Below are 12,063 nucleotides of genomic sequence, written 5' to 3' on the forward strand. Positions count from 1 at the left end.
CTAAAATCAATCAGGACACTGAACTTCTGTGTTGGCTATTCAAGTAGATTGTCAGAAAAGTCTCTAAACCAAGCACGGACCTTAACCTGTCATTCCTACACAGTCTGAGGCGTTCTTTGATTTTCCTGTTAACACATTCGTAGAATTAAAGATGTATGCTACACAGCAGGTCTGAAAAGAATTCCATTCAAGGGTCTAAGAATAAAGTCTTTGATCACTTACGAAAAATCATTTAACTTTTCTTCCTTTGCTTCTTTACCCATTAAATGCTATAATGAAATTGATTAGAGAAAAATAATAGTATAAATTTATTGAGCTCTTATTATATACCAGGCACTATGTTAAGCCCTTTCATATATTTATTTAATCACCATAACAATATTGATCTCTTTTGCTTTGCAGGTAATAAAATTGAGGCTTAGATTTACCTAAAGTTATAGGAGTAACTAACTGGTGGGTTTAAAACTAGATGTTTGTTTTTAAAGTCCTTAACTGCCATACATCATTTACAAAAAGATGACTAGGAAGGGGAACTTATTTTAGAATGTTGCATTTTCTATTGCATTTTATAGTGTTCAAAGTATTTTGTGAATAGCATTTTTTTGAGCCTCATAATAACACTGTGAATAAGGCAGAGCAGGTCTGTTTCCCATTTTACAGATGAGGAAACTAAAGCCCAGACAGGTTAAATGATTGGCCAAGGTCCCAGAACTGGTAAATACTGGAACAGGGATAAGAATATAAGTCTTCTGACTCCTACCCCTGTGTAATATCCACTCCAGGCACAGCCTCTCTATTTAGGCCAAGACCACGTACTGGAAGAGACCTGAGTGATCATGGAGTCTACGTTTCTCATTTTACATTTGCAGAAACTAAGATCCAGAGGAGAGTTGCTTAGCCAAGGTCACCCAATTAGCCAATAACAGAATTGGCATCAGATATCAGACTCCTGATATTCCCAGTTTAGTGATATTCCCATTCTTTCAAAAAAAGGAACTTGTAAGTGAAATAATCAATTAAAGAAACGTTTGAAGGAAACATTTTTCAGTTGCTTTGGAAGCACGGAAGGTGTTAAAAAACAAACTTCAACTGAGTAAATTTGAAGATCTAATTGGCTTTATTAAATGATTTGTGAATCCAGCAGCATCCCATCTAGGTAGTAGAAGGGCTGCTCTAAAGGGATTGTAGAAACTGAAAAGTTTTTATAGGAAGAAGGGCAGGGCAAGGGAGCTATTAGCAAAAGAAAAGAAAGGATTATTTTTAGGCCAAGCCGGCTCCTCTTGGGAGAAGGGAATGAGGGGGGGCGCTATTTATCGTGCAGATTACCTCTCCTTGGGGGGGGGGGGTGAGAATGGAGAGGGCCCACGTGACAGATTACCTTACTGGTGCTTGATCAGAAAATTCCAAACTGGTCAATTAATATTACATTTTTACATTTCCGGGAGAGGTTGAAACTCTCCCGGAATTAGATCAGGTATTAAATCTAGGTTTGGTATCATGGGCTTTAGCACGAGTGACACCATTTGGGGCCTGTGGTTTTCTTTTTAACATAGGGGAAGCCTCAGGAAGGGAAACTTTTGTGTCTTTGGGTCTATCTTCAACCCCGCAGTATTTGCTAAGCGATTTTGTTTCGAGAAGATCATTAACCAGTCACTGATATTATGGCTAAAAAATTACCAAGTAATTTGCTCTTGGTATCCATGTGTTGCTTCTTACTAAAGACGTTATTTTCATGTAGGCTGTATTAGCTTTAAAGGACAGTTTCTCATAAGATTAGAAAACTACCCTCAGATCCAAGACTGAATGAGTCATTATAGCATTCAGCACTAGAGGGCGCTCCACGAGAGGGCTGGCTACGCAGGCTCCCAGGAAGCCACCAGAGCAGCTAGAGACAGGCTCAGGGAAGACCAGAGGAACGGAGGAAATATACAGTAAACAGGTACACTAACTATCATGGGGCCAGATATCACAAGCCGTTATGAAAAATTGTGTGTGTTTGGTTTTAGTTTTTGTTAATGTTTTAATATAGCCTTGGTCCAGAATAGGATTGACTTTTCATATATATACCACTCAATCCTCACAATCCTGAAAAGTAGGTATCGTCATCTCCACTTGATGGATTAAGAAATCAAGGTTCAGTGAAATTAAGTGAGGTGTCCAAAGTCGTAAACACAAAAGTATTTGCCTGTTAACCATCCTTCCAATAGGATTTCCATCGCACTAGAGCTTTTCCTGCTGAAGACCATGTAATAATTTCCTGTTGTCTGATTAAATGCCTTTCATTTGCAGAATTCCATAAAATCTCTTTAGCTAAAACTCTGTTATTCCACAACCTTGCCCTTCCACTCCAGGCAGTCCAATATTTTTGCTGTCCCCTGCACCATCTTTTTTTTAATTTTTTTTTTTTATTAAGTATTTTGTGTGTGTGTGTGTGAGGAAGATTGGCCCTGAGCTAACATCTGCCAATCCTCCTCTTTTTGCTGAGGAAGACTGGCCCTGGGCTAACATCCATGCCCATCTTCCTCCACTTTACATGGGACGCCGCCACAGCATGGCTTGCCAAGCGGTGTGTCCGTGCACGCCCGGGATCCGAACCGGCGAAACCCGGGCCGCCTCAGCGGAGCGCGCGCACTTAACCGCTTGCGCCAACAGGTGGGCCCTGCACCATCTTTTTAGATTTCCTTAGTGACTTTATTCCAATCTCACCTACTAGAAACATCCTCCCTTGTCTTCATCTGCCTCTGAGAGCACCGTGCCTTCATGCCCCAGGGCCCATGTGGTGTCTCCTCTGGACCTTAGACCCCTCCTCTCTGATCCTGACCGTGGGGCTTGTTGAACCATGGGAGGCGCTCAGTAAATACTGGTTCACACGCCTTAACAGGCATCAGAATCACCCAGGGTGCTTGCTGAACTTGCAGATGCCCAGGCCCTACCTCCGGACGTTATGATTCCCGAGGCCTGAGATGATGTCCTTGTATATTTAACAAGCAACCCGGGTGACTCTCATGTAGGTAGTCTGTGACCTCATTTTGACAAAATACCTCTTGTTGCATTCTACTGAATGCGTTCACACGCATATATTATTACATCATTTGAAGTGATTTACCATCTGTTGCTGTTACTTCAGACATTTTCTCAAGTTGCCTCATTTCTATATATTTTGTTTCTCAAATATATATGCCCCCCCTTTCATACCCACAGGTCCCTATTCGGTGGCACTTTCCCAGCACTTCTCTCTGCCTCAAACATAGCTCCCCGCTGCAGCCCTTACCTGTGTAGCTCCCACTCCACTTCGCAACTCAGTTTAGGCTGCTCCCCGTGATATTATTGCCTGAGTCCGAGTCCCAGGGAGGCGCTCCTGCTGCATGTTCCCATGGCACCTCCACCTCTCCCGCCAGAGCACGGCACACAGTGCACACATCTTGCTGTCTCATGCACACGGCATTCCTCAGCGACTTTATTCCAACCTCACCTCCTGGACACCTACTGTATCCCTTTGTGAGGGCAGGAATTTTGATTTTCTTATTCATTATTATATCTTAGCACCAAGCACAGAGCCTGATATGTAGCAGACACTTAATAGTTATTTGTAGAGTCAGTAAATGAATACACTGAGAAGAGAGACTAAGAAGAGAGAAATACGGAGGAAGGAACTTTAAAATGCACCTTAATTCACAATAAGCTGGGAAGTATGGAGACAATGACCTTTGGGGTCAAACGGGGCACCCAGCGGATGGCCAGGGGGAGCAGTGAAGCCCTAGTTACCTCACCAGCTTCGTTTTCCCTGTGGATCCAAGTCAGTTCAACTCAGTACACACGTGTTGGGTGCCTTTCAGTGACAGGCACTCTGCTGGACACTGAAGAAGCAAAAGTGTGTAAGACACAGTTCCTGAACTTGAGGGTGTGATGCTTAAAGTGAAACCATTTTGTGATCTATATGCCAGTGTGTTAAACTATTAATAGGAAACAAGAGATGACACTGTTCCACTCTCAGCAGAGTTCAAAGGACTCTGAATCTTATAATTGCCACATCCTGTAAGAGAAATCTTAAAAAGTAATGAGGCATAATGGAAAAAAGCCAGGCTTTAAAGTCCCATGAACCCAGGCGGGAATACCAGAGCTGCCAGTCGCCTTGACTGCATGTGTAAAATAGGCCGGATGATAATGATAATCCCAGCACATAGTAGCGATGGTAAACATTATCGAGTGCTGTGCCAGGCCTCTGCTAAGCACTTTCCATACATTAACTTATTTAATCCTCTCAACTATTTAATATAAGTGCTTTTATTATTCACATTTTATGGCTTAAAGAAACTGGATCAGAGAGGTTAAGTAATTTGCCTAAAGTGACTCTCAATAATAAATGGCACAGCCAGAATTTGAACCTGGGACTGGCTGATGAATAAATGAGATATAATGTAGGTACAAGCCTGGCATGGTGCCCAGCAGATAATAAGCCTTTGGAGATGGTTTCTAATATTCTTACTGCACTTAAGAAGTCGGGCCCATAGAATTATTGCTGTGGGGTGACTTAGTATGAGGATGGTTCAGCAGATGGTGGGAGGGCTGGGTTCTTGAGCCTACGGCACAAACCAGAGGCAGGAATGGAGGGCACTCAGCCACCAGTGCTGCTGCGACTTCTCCCGCACTCCGCTTCCCAGACTCAGGAGCCATCACCCCTGGACCCCATCCCTGGGGAGCCATAGCATCTTACCATTACCAAGGCCTCACAGGTCACCAGGTCAGGGCCCCAATCTGGTGCTTTCCACCTACCACATGCCTGCCAAGTGGCTGTCTCCGCTTTAATGTCTGTCTCAACCTTCCCCACCATCTATCTGCTCACCATCTCTTCATTGCTCTTGAGCAGGGAGGGCAGGGGACAGCGCCCGAGGCCCAGAAGTCGCCGCTGGACACCACTTTCAAGGTCTTCTAAGTCAACGCCATGTCTTCCACATGTGGCCTGCCTGGAGTGGGGATTAGCAGAGACATAACCTTGGGAGAGGCTGGAACTCTTCCTTCCCTCCTGCAGAATGAGTCATTCTTCCTCACCCTCACTTCACGCCCTGTCCCTCCAGAAGGCAGGGAGAAGCAGGAAAGTTGCACAGGTTTACGAATCCAAATTAACACTGGTACAGGCAAGAGAGGCCCTAAGTCCCGGGGACCTGGTGTGATCGGCACCACACTGAGAGCCTGGAGGCCGTTGTCAGAGGAGAGCTGGCTCAGTGCTCAGGTGTCCGGAGGGCCGGGGCCACACAAACTTGCGTCCACTGCGTCCACAGGCAGCACCTCCTCAGCTGGCCCAGGCCCTCGTTAAACCTCTCGGCTGCAGAGTGCTCACTGATGACTAATTTTCATCTCCAAGGCTCTCCCCGCCTTTCCTTTCACCAACATGAAAACCTGGGGAGGGAAGTGTCAGAATATAATTTGCTGCTGCCTGAACCCTCCTACTTTAGCTCTTGGCATAGGGGATCATTAGTGAGGGACAAGTGAATAAAATCCCACTTCCTGCTGTATTCACATACTGGTTACCTGTTTGTCTTCTGCTTTCTCTCGGCACATGGCAGGAAGGCCTTATCATCCCTTGATGAGTCAGGACAGCCATCTTCTTCAAAGAGCCGGTGCCTCCAATGGGGCAGTCCTTCAGATTTTCCAGTCCCAACTCTCGCATGAAATTGTACCAGGATCTTGACACCCTAAGCAGACATGAGTCAGGAACTTTTATATTATGACCACTTGGTAGCTTATATGTTAATAAGTGCTTGATAAAAGCAAAATTGAATTGAATCTGAGAGGGAGTCCATTCTTGGAACCTGTGCTCTGCCCCCAAGGCCTCTCTTCCCTAGCCCTCTGCCTTCCCTTCCTGTTGGGGTCTGGAAGTTCCTGCAGGGCTTCAAATTTCAATTGTGAAAACCTCTCCACAGAACTCATCACCGGTTCTTCCTAACAACCAATGCTTTCACTGCCTCTAAGACTTGTACTTAAGTTATTTTTAGCTTGTCCTTTCTTTTTTAAAAAAAAATTACACCAGAGGAGTTTAATGAACCCCATTTAGCTTTTGTAGAAAAAGAAAATTTGCAGACATTAACCAATAAGAACTACTGAACATCACGGCTGGCTGGCACACCTCTTGAAACCAGCCTTTCCCCGCCTCAGTACAATAGTTTATTTTTGGACAGCAGCCTCGGCACAGCGTCGCAAACACGCCACACCGAGGTTCATCGTGAACTTAAAAGAAGGTGGAGATCTAGGTGAGAGGTTCAGAAAGAGAACTCAGAGTTGCAGAGGGCAGGGAGGGGGAAGGAGGGGGGAGTACTGTGCGATGGGGAGTCCTGGCTGCCTAAGGCTGCTTTCAGCACCCATCGCCTACACGATTCTTTGCTTCTAACCAGCCAGCGGGATGAAGGATATGAAGCAAGTGGGAGACAGGGTGAGATTTCAGATCTTTGTTCATTATCATATAAAACTAACACACACACACACATACACACACACACCACTACCACCACCAACAACAACAACAATAAAATAAACAAAGAGCTCAGGTGTTCTTGTAGAGCATAAGAAATTATGGCAATTAACATCTCAGCTGTCCACCCAAACCCAAGAGTCTTCCTGGGTCAAAGTTGATTCCAGGAAAGGTTCTCAGCTGTTCTGCGTGGCAAGAAGTCCAAGTCACAAATTACAGAACTGCCCCGAGCAGGGTCAAAGCAGTCAGGGCATGGCCATTTGCTCTCTGGACTTTTTTTTTTTTGGTGAAGAAGATTAGCCCTGAGCTAACATTTGCGCCAGTCCTCCTCTATTTTGTATATGGGATGTCACCACAGCATGGCTTGATGGGTGGTGTGTAGGTCTGAACCCGGGATCCAAACTCACAAATCCCGAGCCACCAAAGCAGAGCACACAAACTTAACCACACTACACCACTGGGCTGGCCCTGCTCTCTGAACTTTTAAGCTAAAGTACTGGGAGGGCTTTCCAGGCATGAAAGTAAAGCACCAAGCTTCTTGGTGTTCATACCCAGCCACACGGTTGTTCCAAATTCCGCTGATGACCTTCCCAGTTACAACACTGTGTTCTTCACTGGGGCTCCACCACGCCTTTTCCTAACGACTCACAATACATGCTCTCAGGCCCCAAGTTTCTGCATGCAATTAAAGACACATAAATACAGTCTGTAACTGCTACTGGTGTGTCTAAGGTCTGAGGATAACAGAGGGAGATAGACTTCAGCAGAGGAAAAACTTCCTTCTTGGATAAACAGCCCACTCTCTCTGAACTGTGTGAGTGTTATAATGCACCATTCTTCAGAACCCATGTGATTTCAAGCATTCCATAATCACTCAGAAGATATCCTGCTCACTCAGAGCAGGATAAAGTGCTGTTGGACCATCTTGGCTAAATGAAAAGATTTTTAGGATGAGGAGAAATTGGTAGATGACAGGAATCATTTTTACATTTATTACCGTGAAAAAGAAATTATCTGTGGTAAAATGAATGTGAAGTATTTATTCATGATGTATAGTATTTCAGTTAATTAATCAAAAGCAGACAAGATGAGAAGAGTAATTCTTTGGAGTTGCCACTCAAGTCCAGTGCTCATAAGGAAAATGGCAAAGAATCTCATGTTTAGACTCTTGATGAGACATTAAAAACTCAACAAAGCCCCATCAAAAAAGCAATTGGCTGAGGTCTTTACTTGCATCTTTGCTGGTGAGGAAAAGGAACGAAGCCCAGGCTCTCAGTTTATGCAGAATGTACACAGAAATTGTGTATTTATCTTTATTCAAGGATTCGAACTGAGGTGTAGAAGGGCCCTTGGACAAGGATGTCCTATGGCTACAGGAAGGAATGGAGATGAAGAATCAAACTGTGCCTGTGCTCATACTCTTCCCTCTGCCTGTGGGACTTTCCCTGTCCTAGCCACGAGGTGAACTCCTATTCATCCTCTGGGACCCAAAATAGCAATTCTTCTGTGAAGCCTCCCTTGATACACATAATCTTTCTCTTTGCATTTCTGTCTCTTCCCACCAGACTGAGAGCTCTCCAAGGACCAAGAGTATGCTTTACTGATGCATGTGTTTCAACAGCCAGCACAATGCTTGACTCAGAATTAATAAGTACTCAATAAATGTTGCTATTATTTATAACGTATAAGAAGAAAATTTTGTTAAATGCATGTATGTATGGCAAGGGCAAGGAGAACAAATAATAAAAGGATTGATGGTAGGTATTAATTCATAAATTAATAACCATCAGCTTATCACTGCACAAGGCAGAGGGACAGACTGAAGAAACATAAGACAGAGTCTAGGTCCTAGGTGGGAGAGTCAAAAGAAACACACATGAAATAGCAGGGGAAACACAAAACAATATATGACTACATCTTACAGTTAATGGTTCAGAGTAGAAGAGGTGGGTGTGAGAGCTTGGCACTTTGAGCTCTACCCCCCACCAAGAGAATTACCCCAAACCAATGTTTAAAAGTCAAATAGCTGTCAGAATCCATTTTCTGGGTTGTTCCTGACCCCACTTTGAATCCACCCCTTGTTCTATTTTGCGTGTTCTCTGAACAGCCCAGCCCCTTTCTTATCTCCCAATTCCCACACCACCTCCTGCTTTTGCCCTTGGATTCTCTGCCCCTCCAGCCCCAACTCCCCTCACCACCCTTAGCCTGTGACATCTCACCTCCTTCCTGGCTGCCCTGGCTCAGACCAACACCCAACGGGTACCTTCCCTGGCATGACCTCAGAACCCTTGCTCATGAGCCAGGGCAGACCCGGAGGGCTTGGCCCAGTGGCCTGGGGTTCACTTTTTCTCTGCCACTAAAGGGTTTTCTGTGAGAACCAAAGTATTCAGGGAAGATCCTTGAAGGAGGAGCTGCCTCACCCTGCCACACCCTCCAGGCTTCATGCAAAGATACGTTCTGCCTCAAGCCCAGTGTTTGCCGACTTGGTGTCTCAACTGCTGAACCTAACCCACTCCCAACTTCCTCTCACCATTCTTTAATTCTTTTCCTGGCAATGATTCTGCTTGTGTCTACAGCTTCATGCCAGTGTTCCCTTTCTGATGCCCAATTCCGTTTCCCCTGGCTTCTGATCCTAATTTGTCTCTGGAAACTTTTGAACAGTCCCTTTGCCTCCTTGGTGCAGCCTAGTGCTAGAGCACTAGGGAGACGGTTGCCTTGGGGTTTAACCAGGCCTCTGGCACCACATCGCTATCTTATGTTGCCCCTGGGCACTTTCTCACCATCTATCCAGGTATCCCGAAAAGTAGGAGGCTTCATGAGAAAGGCAGGTCTTTAAGACTGGGTCACATTCAGAAGGGTGAATAGGAAAGGTTGGCACGTAGTGAACAACAAAAATTGGGCATGAAGAAAACAGGTTCTTCATGAGATGGAGACCTTTGGATCAGTCTTCCGAGGATTTCCTCGTGGGGCTGGACCCTATTTCAGCACACTGCTGTGTTTAATTAGTGCACCAACTATTGGCTATTAAGTGTCAGGTGTATGATCATTCTATTGTGTGTACGAAAAGAAAATCGACAACTTCCTAGATTTCCTGTGGCCATACCCTAGAGAACTTGGGCAGAGCCAGCAAGTTCTGAGCACATCTTTTGGGACTAAGTTGATATCAAGCAAAATAGTCCAAATTAAGTAGCTCCAATTCGGTCAGCATATACCCCAGTACAGAGCCCTGGGAAAGGAGCATAGTGTGTGGAGTCAAGGAAACAGATTGCTATGCAGGCTGTACCAGTCAGCTTTCTCTGGGCTGCCCTATGGTAAACAACCTCAAACTCTCAGTGGCTACAACGGTAAAGGTTGATTTCTTGCTCATGTTATATGTCATCTCATATGAACAGCAGGTGAGACTGTCTCTTCCTATAAGTCTGCATTGCCCTAGGATCAGCCCCCATGCTGGTTGTAACCGTTCCACATTTTCTTCATCCCAAGATCCAGGCAGAAGGAGCAGCTATAACCTGGCACATTGCCATTTTCAAGGAAGACAGAAAAGAGAGATGATGAGATACCACAATGGCTCTTAAAGCTCTTTCTCAGAAGTGGTGCATGTCACTTTCATTCACATTTCACTGGCCAAAGAAAGTCATATGGTCAAGCCTGAAGTCACTGGGTGGGAAAGTATAATTCTCCCACAGAGAGGACAGCAGGTATTGGGAAAAATATCACAGCTTCCACAAGGATGGACCTTGAACATCAGACCCAGTAGTTTCTAGCTAATGCATTAGGAAACCACCATAAGTTTCCAAGACAATCAATGGCACCAGGAAGCTGTATTATAAGGCCATCTACTTTGCCTGTAAATATAGATTGGCGGGGGTAGAGAGTGCCAGTACATTAATTTAAGAGTGAGTTGATGGATTTGTGATGGGGATTATGTAGAGGGAATGGAGAGAAACATTTGAGTAGAATAGCTGTTTAAAGGAAAAATAGGGCCGGCCTCGTGGCTTAGCGGTTACGTGCGCGCGCTCCGCTGCTGGCGGCCCTGGCCCTGGCGCGCACCGACACACCACTTCTCCGGCCATGCTGAGGCCGCGTCCCACATACAGCAACTAGAAGGATGTGCAGCTGTGACCTACAACTATCTGCTGGGGCTTTGGGGGAAAAAAAAAATAAATAAAATTATAAAAAAATAAAATAAAATAAAAAAATAAAGGAAAAATAGATGGGACCATTCATCTGGTTAGATATGGAGGCTGGAAGGGTATGAGTCAAAGATAATCCAAGATTTCTCCTCACTAGCTGGCCTGTGAGGCTTAAAACACGTTATTGAGCTGATGGAGGAGAACATTCTAAAGATTTCTCAGAATTACAGCACATCGACTTTCAAGGATGATTTGCACCAGCTATGATGTGCCATAAAGAGCACTGAACTTTCCCTCAAATATCTGGGCTTGGTTCCTGGGTCAGACATTTATTAGCTGGGTGGCCGTGGGCAAATCCCTTCACTTCCCTGTGCCTCGGTTTTTGCATTTGTAAAAATGGAGATAATGATACATACCTCACAGGATTGTTTGAGGACTAAATTTCACTGAAAATTATAATGATTTATAAGGTATGACTATCAGAGATGGAAGCACCTCTTCAGTCTAACCACCCGATAATTATATTAATTATATACCGTCTTGGGTTGTTTGTGGCTTAAGACATTCCACTATTTCATTTTTGAATACTATATAGATGTTTCCTTGTTGAAAACCTGGGAGGACAGCCAGGTAATATAAACCTTTGATCATAACCTCAAATGCCTAGAGTAGCCAGATAGGTAGTTTAAATGTAGGTTGCATATAGGAAATGTGAAGCACTTTTGTAGGGAACATTAAGACATGGTATAAAGAAATGTTTCTCTGTTATAGAAAAAACAATAGTGTACACAAAATGATAAAGGGCAATTGCCCCTCTCTGCCTCAGAACCAGGGACAAGGGGGAGTGGTCGAGGCACTTGTGAATTGCAGAATGAGACCCAGTTGGAAGGGGACAGGCTATTCAGCCCCAGCAGGATTTTGCTATTCAGGAATTACTCCAGGTTTGCCAGATGTTCTGGTTGTTAAAAGTGCTGGAAATTTGGATATTTACGTGACATTTCCTGATTATTAAATATTGGCAACAGGGGCCTGCCCAGTGGCGTAGTGGTTAAGCTCACGTGCTCCGCTTCGGCAGCCCAGGGTTTGCCAGTTCAGATCCCGGGCACAGACATATGCACCACTTATCAAGCCATGGTGTGGCAGGCGTTCCACATACAAAGTAGAGGAAGATGGGCACAGATGTTAGCCCAGGGCCAATCTTCCTCAGCAAAAGGAGGAGGATTGGCAACAGATGTTAGCTCAGGGCTAATCTTCCTCACCAAAAAAAACAAAAAATTATATATATATATACAGGCAACTAATTTAAAATTTTGTAAGAAAATACTATGCAGTTGCAACACATCTGTAGGCTTTGGGTCTACAGTTTGTCACCTACGTATCACACAGAAAGAAAAGAAACACTAACATAGTTAACTCACAAAATTCTTACTCCATTAGAAAGAGAGAAAAGAGTAGAGATTTTAG

At 44.5% G+C, this 12,063-nt stretch overlaps 1 protein-coding gene across 2 annotated transcripts in view; it reads right to left on the bottom strand.

The window, feature by feature from the left end:
• LOC131404148 (uncharacterized) overlaps positions 1-12,063 on the bottom strand; it is a 33,685-nt gene that overhangs the window by 14,047 nt on the left and 7,575 nt on the right. Inside the window, exons 2-3 of one of the 2 annotated variants that reach the window (XR_009219737.1) lie at positions 5,530-5,693; positions 4,774-5,397 (exon numbers count right to left, since the gene is read on the bottom strand). Coding sequence is in view for 1 of the 2 variants with exons in the window: in XM_058538487.1 (XP_058394470.1) it covers positions 5,345-5,397; positions 5,530-5,693 (217 nt within the window). In the remaining variant the exon portion in view is untranslated. Of the gene's footprint in view, positions 1-1,289; positions 5,398-5,529; positions 5,694-12,063 lie in introns of those variants that run through there. The other variant, XM_058538487.1, reaches the window with a different exon arrangement.

This window comes from Diceros bicornis, chromosome 4 (genome assembly GCF_020826845.1).
Source record: "Diceros bicornis minor isolate mBicDic1 chromosome 4, mDicBic1.mat.cur, whole genome shotgun sequence".
In the NCBI taxonomy this organism is placed as follows: Eukaryota; Metazoa; Chordata; class Mammalia; order Perissodactyla; family Rhinocerotidae; genus Diceros; species Diceros bicornis.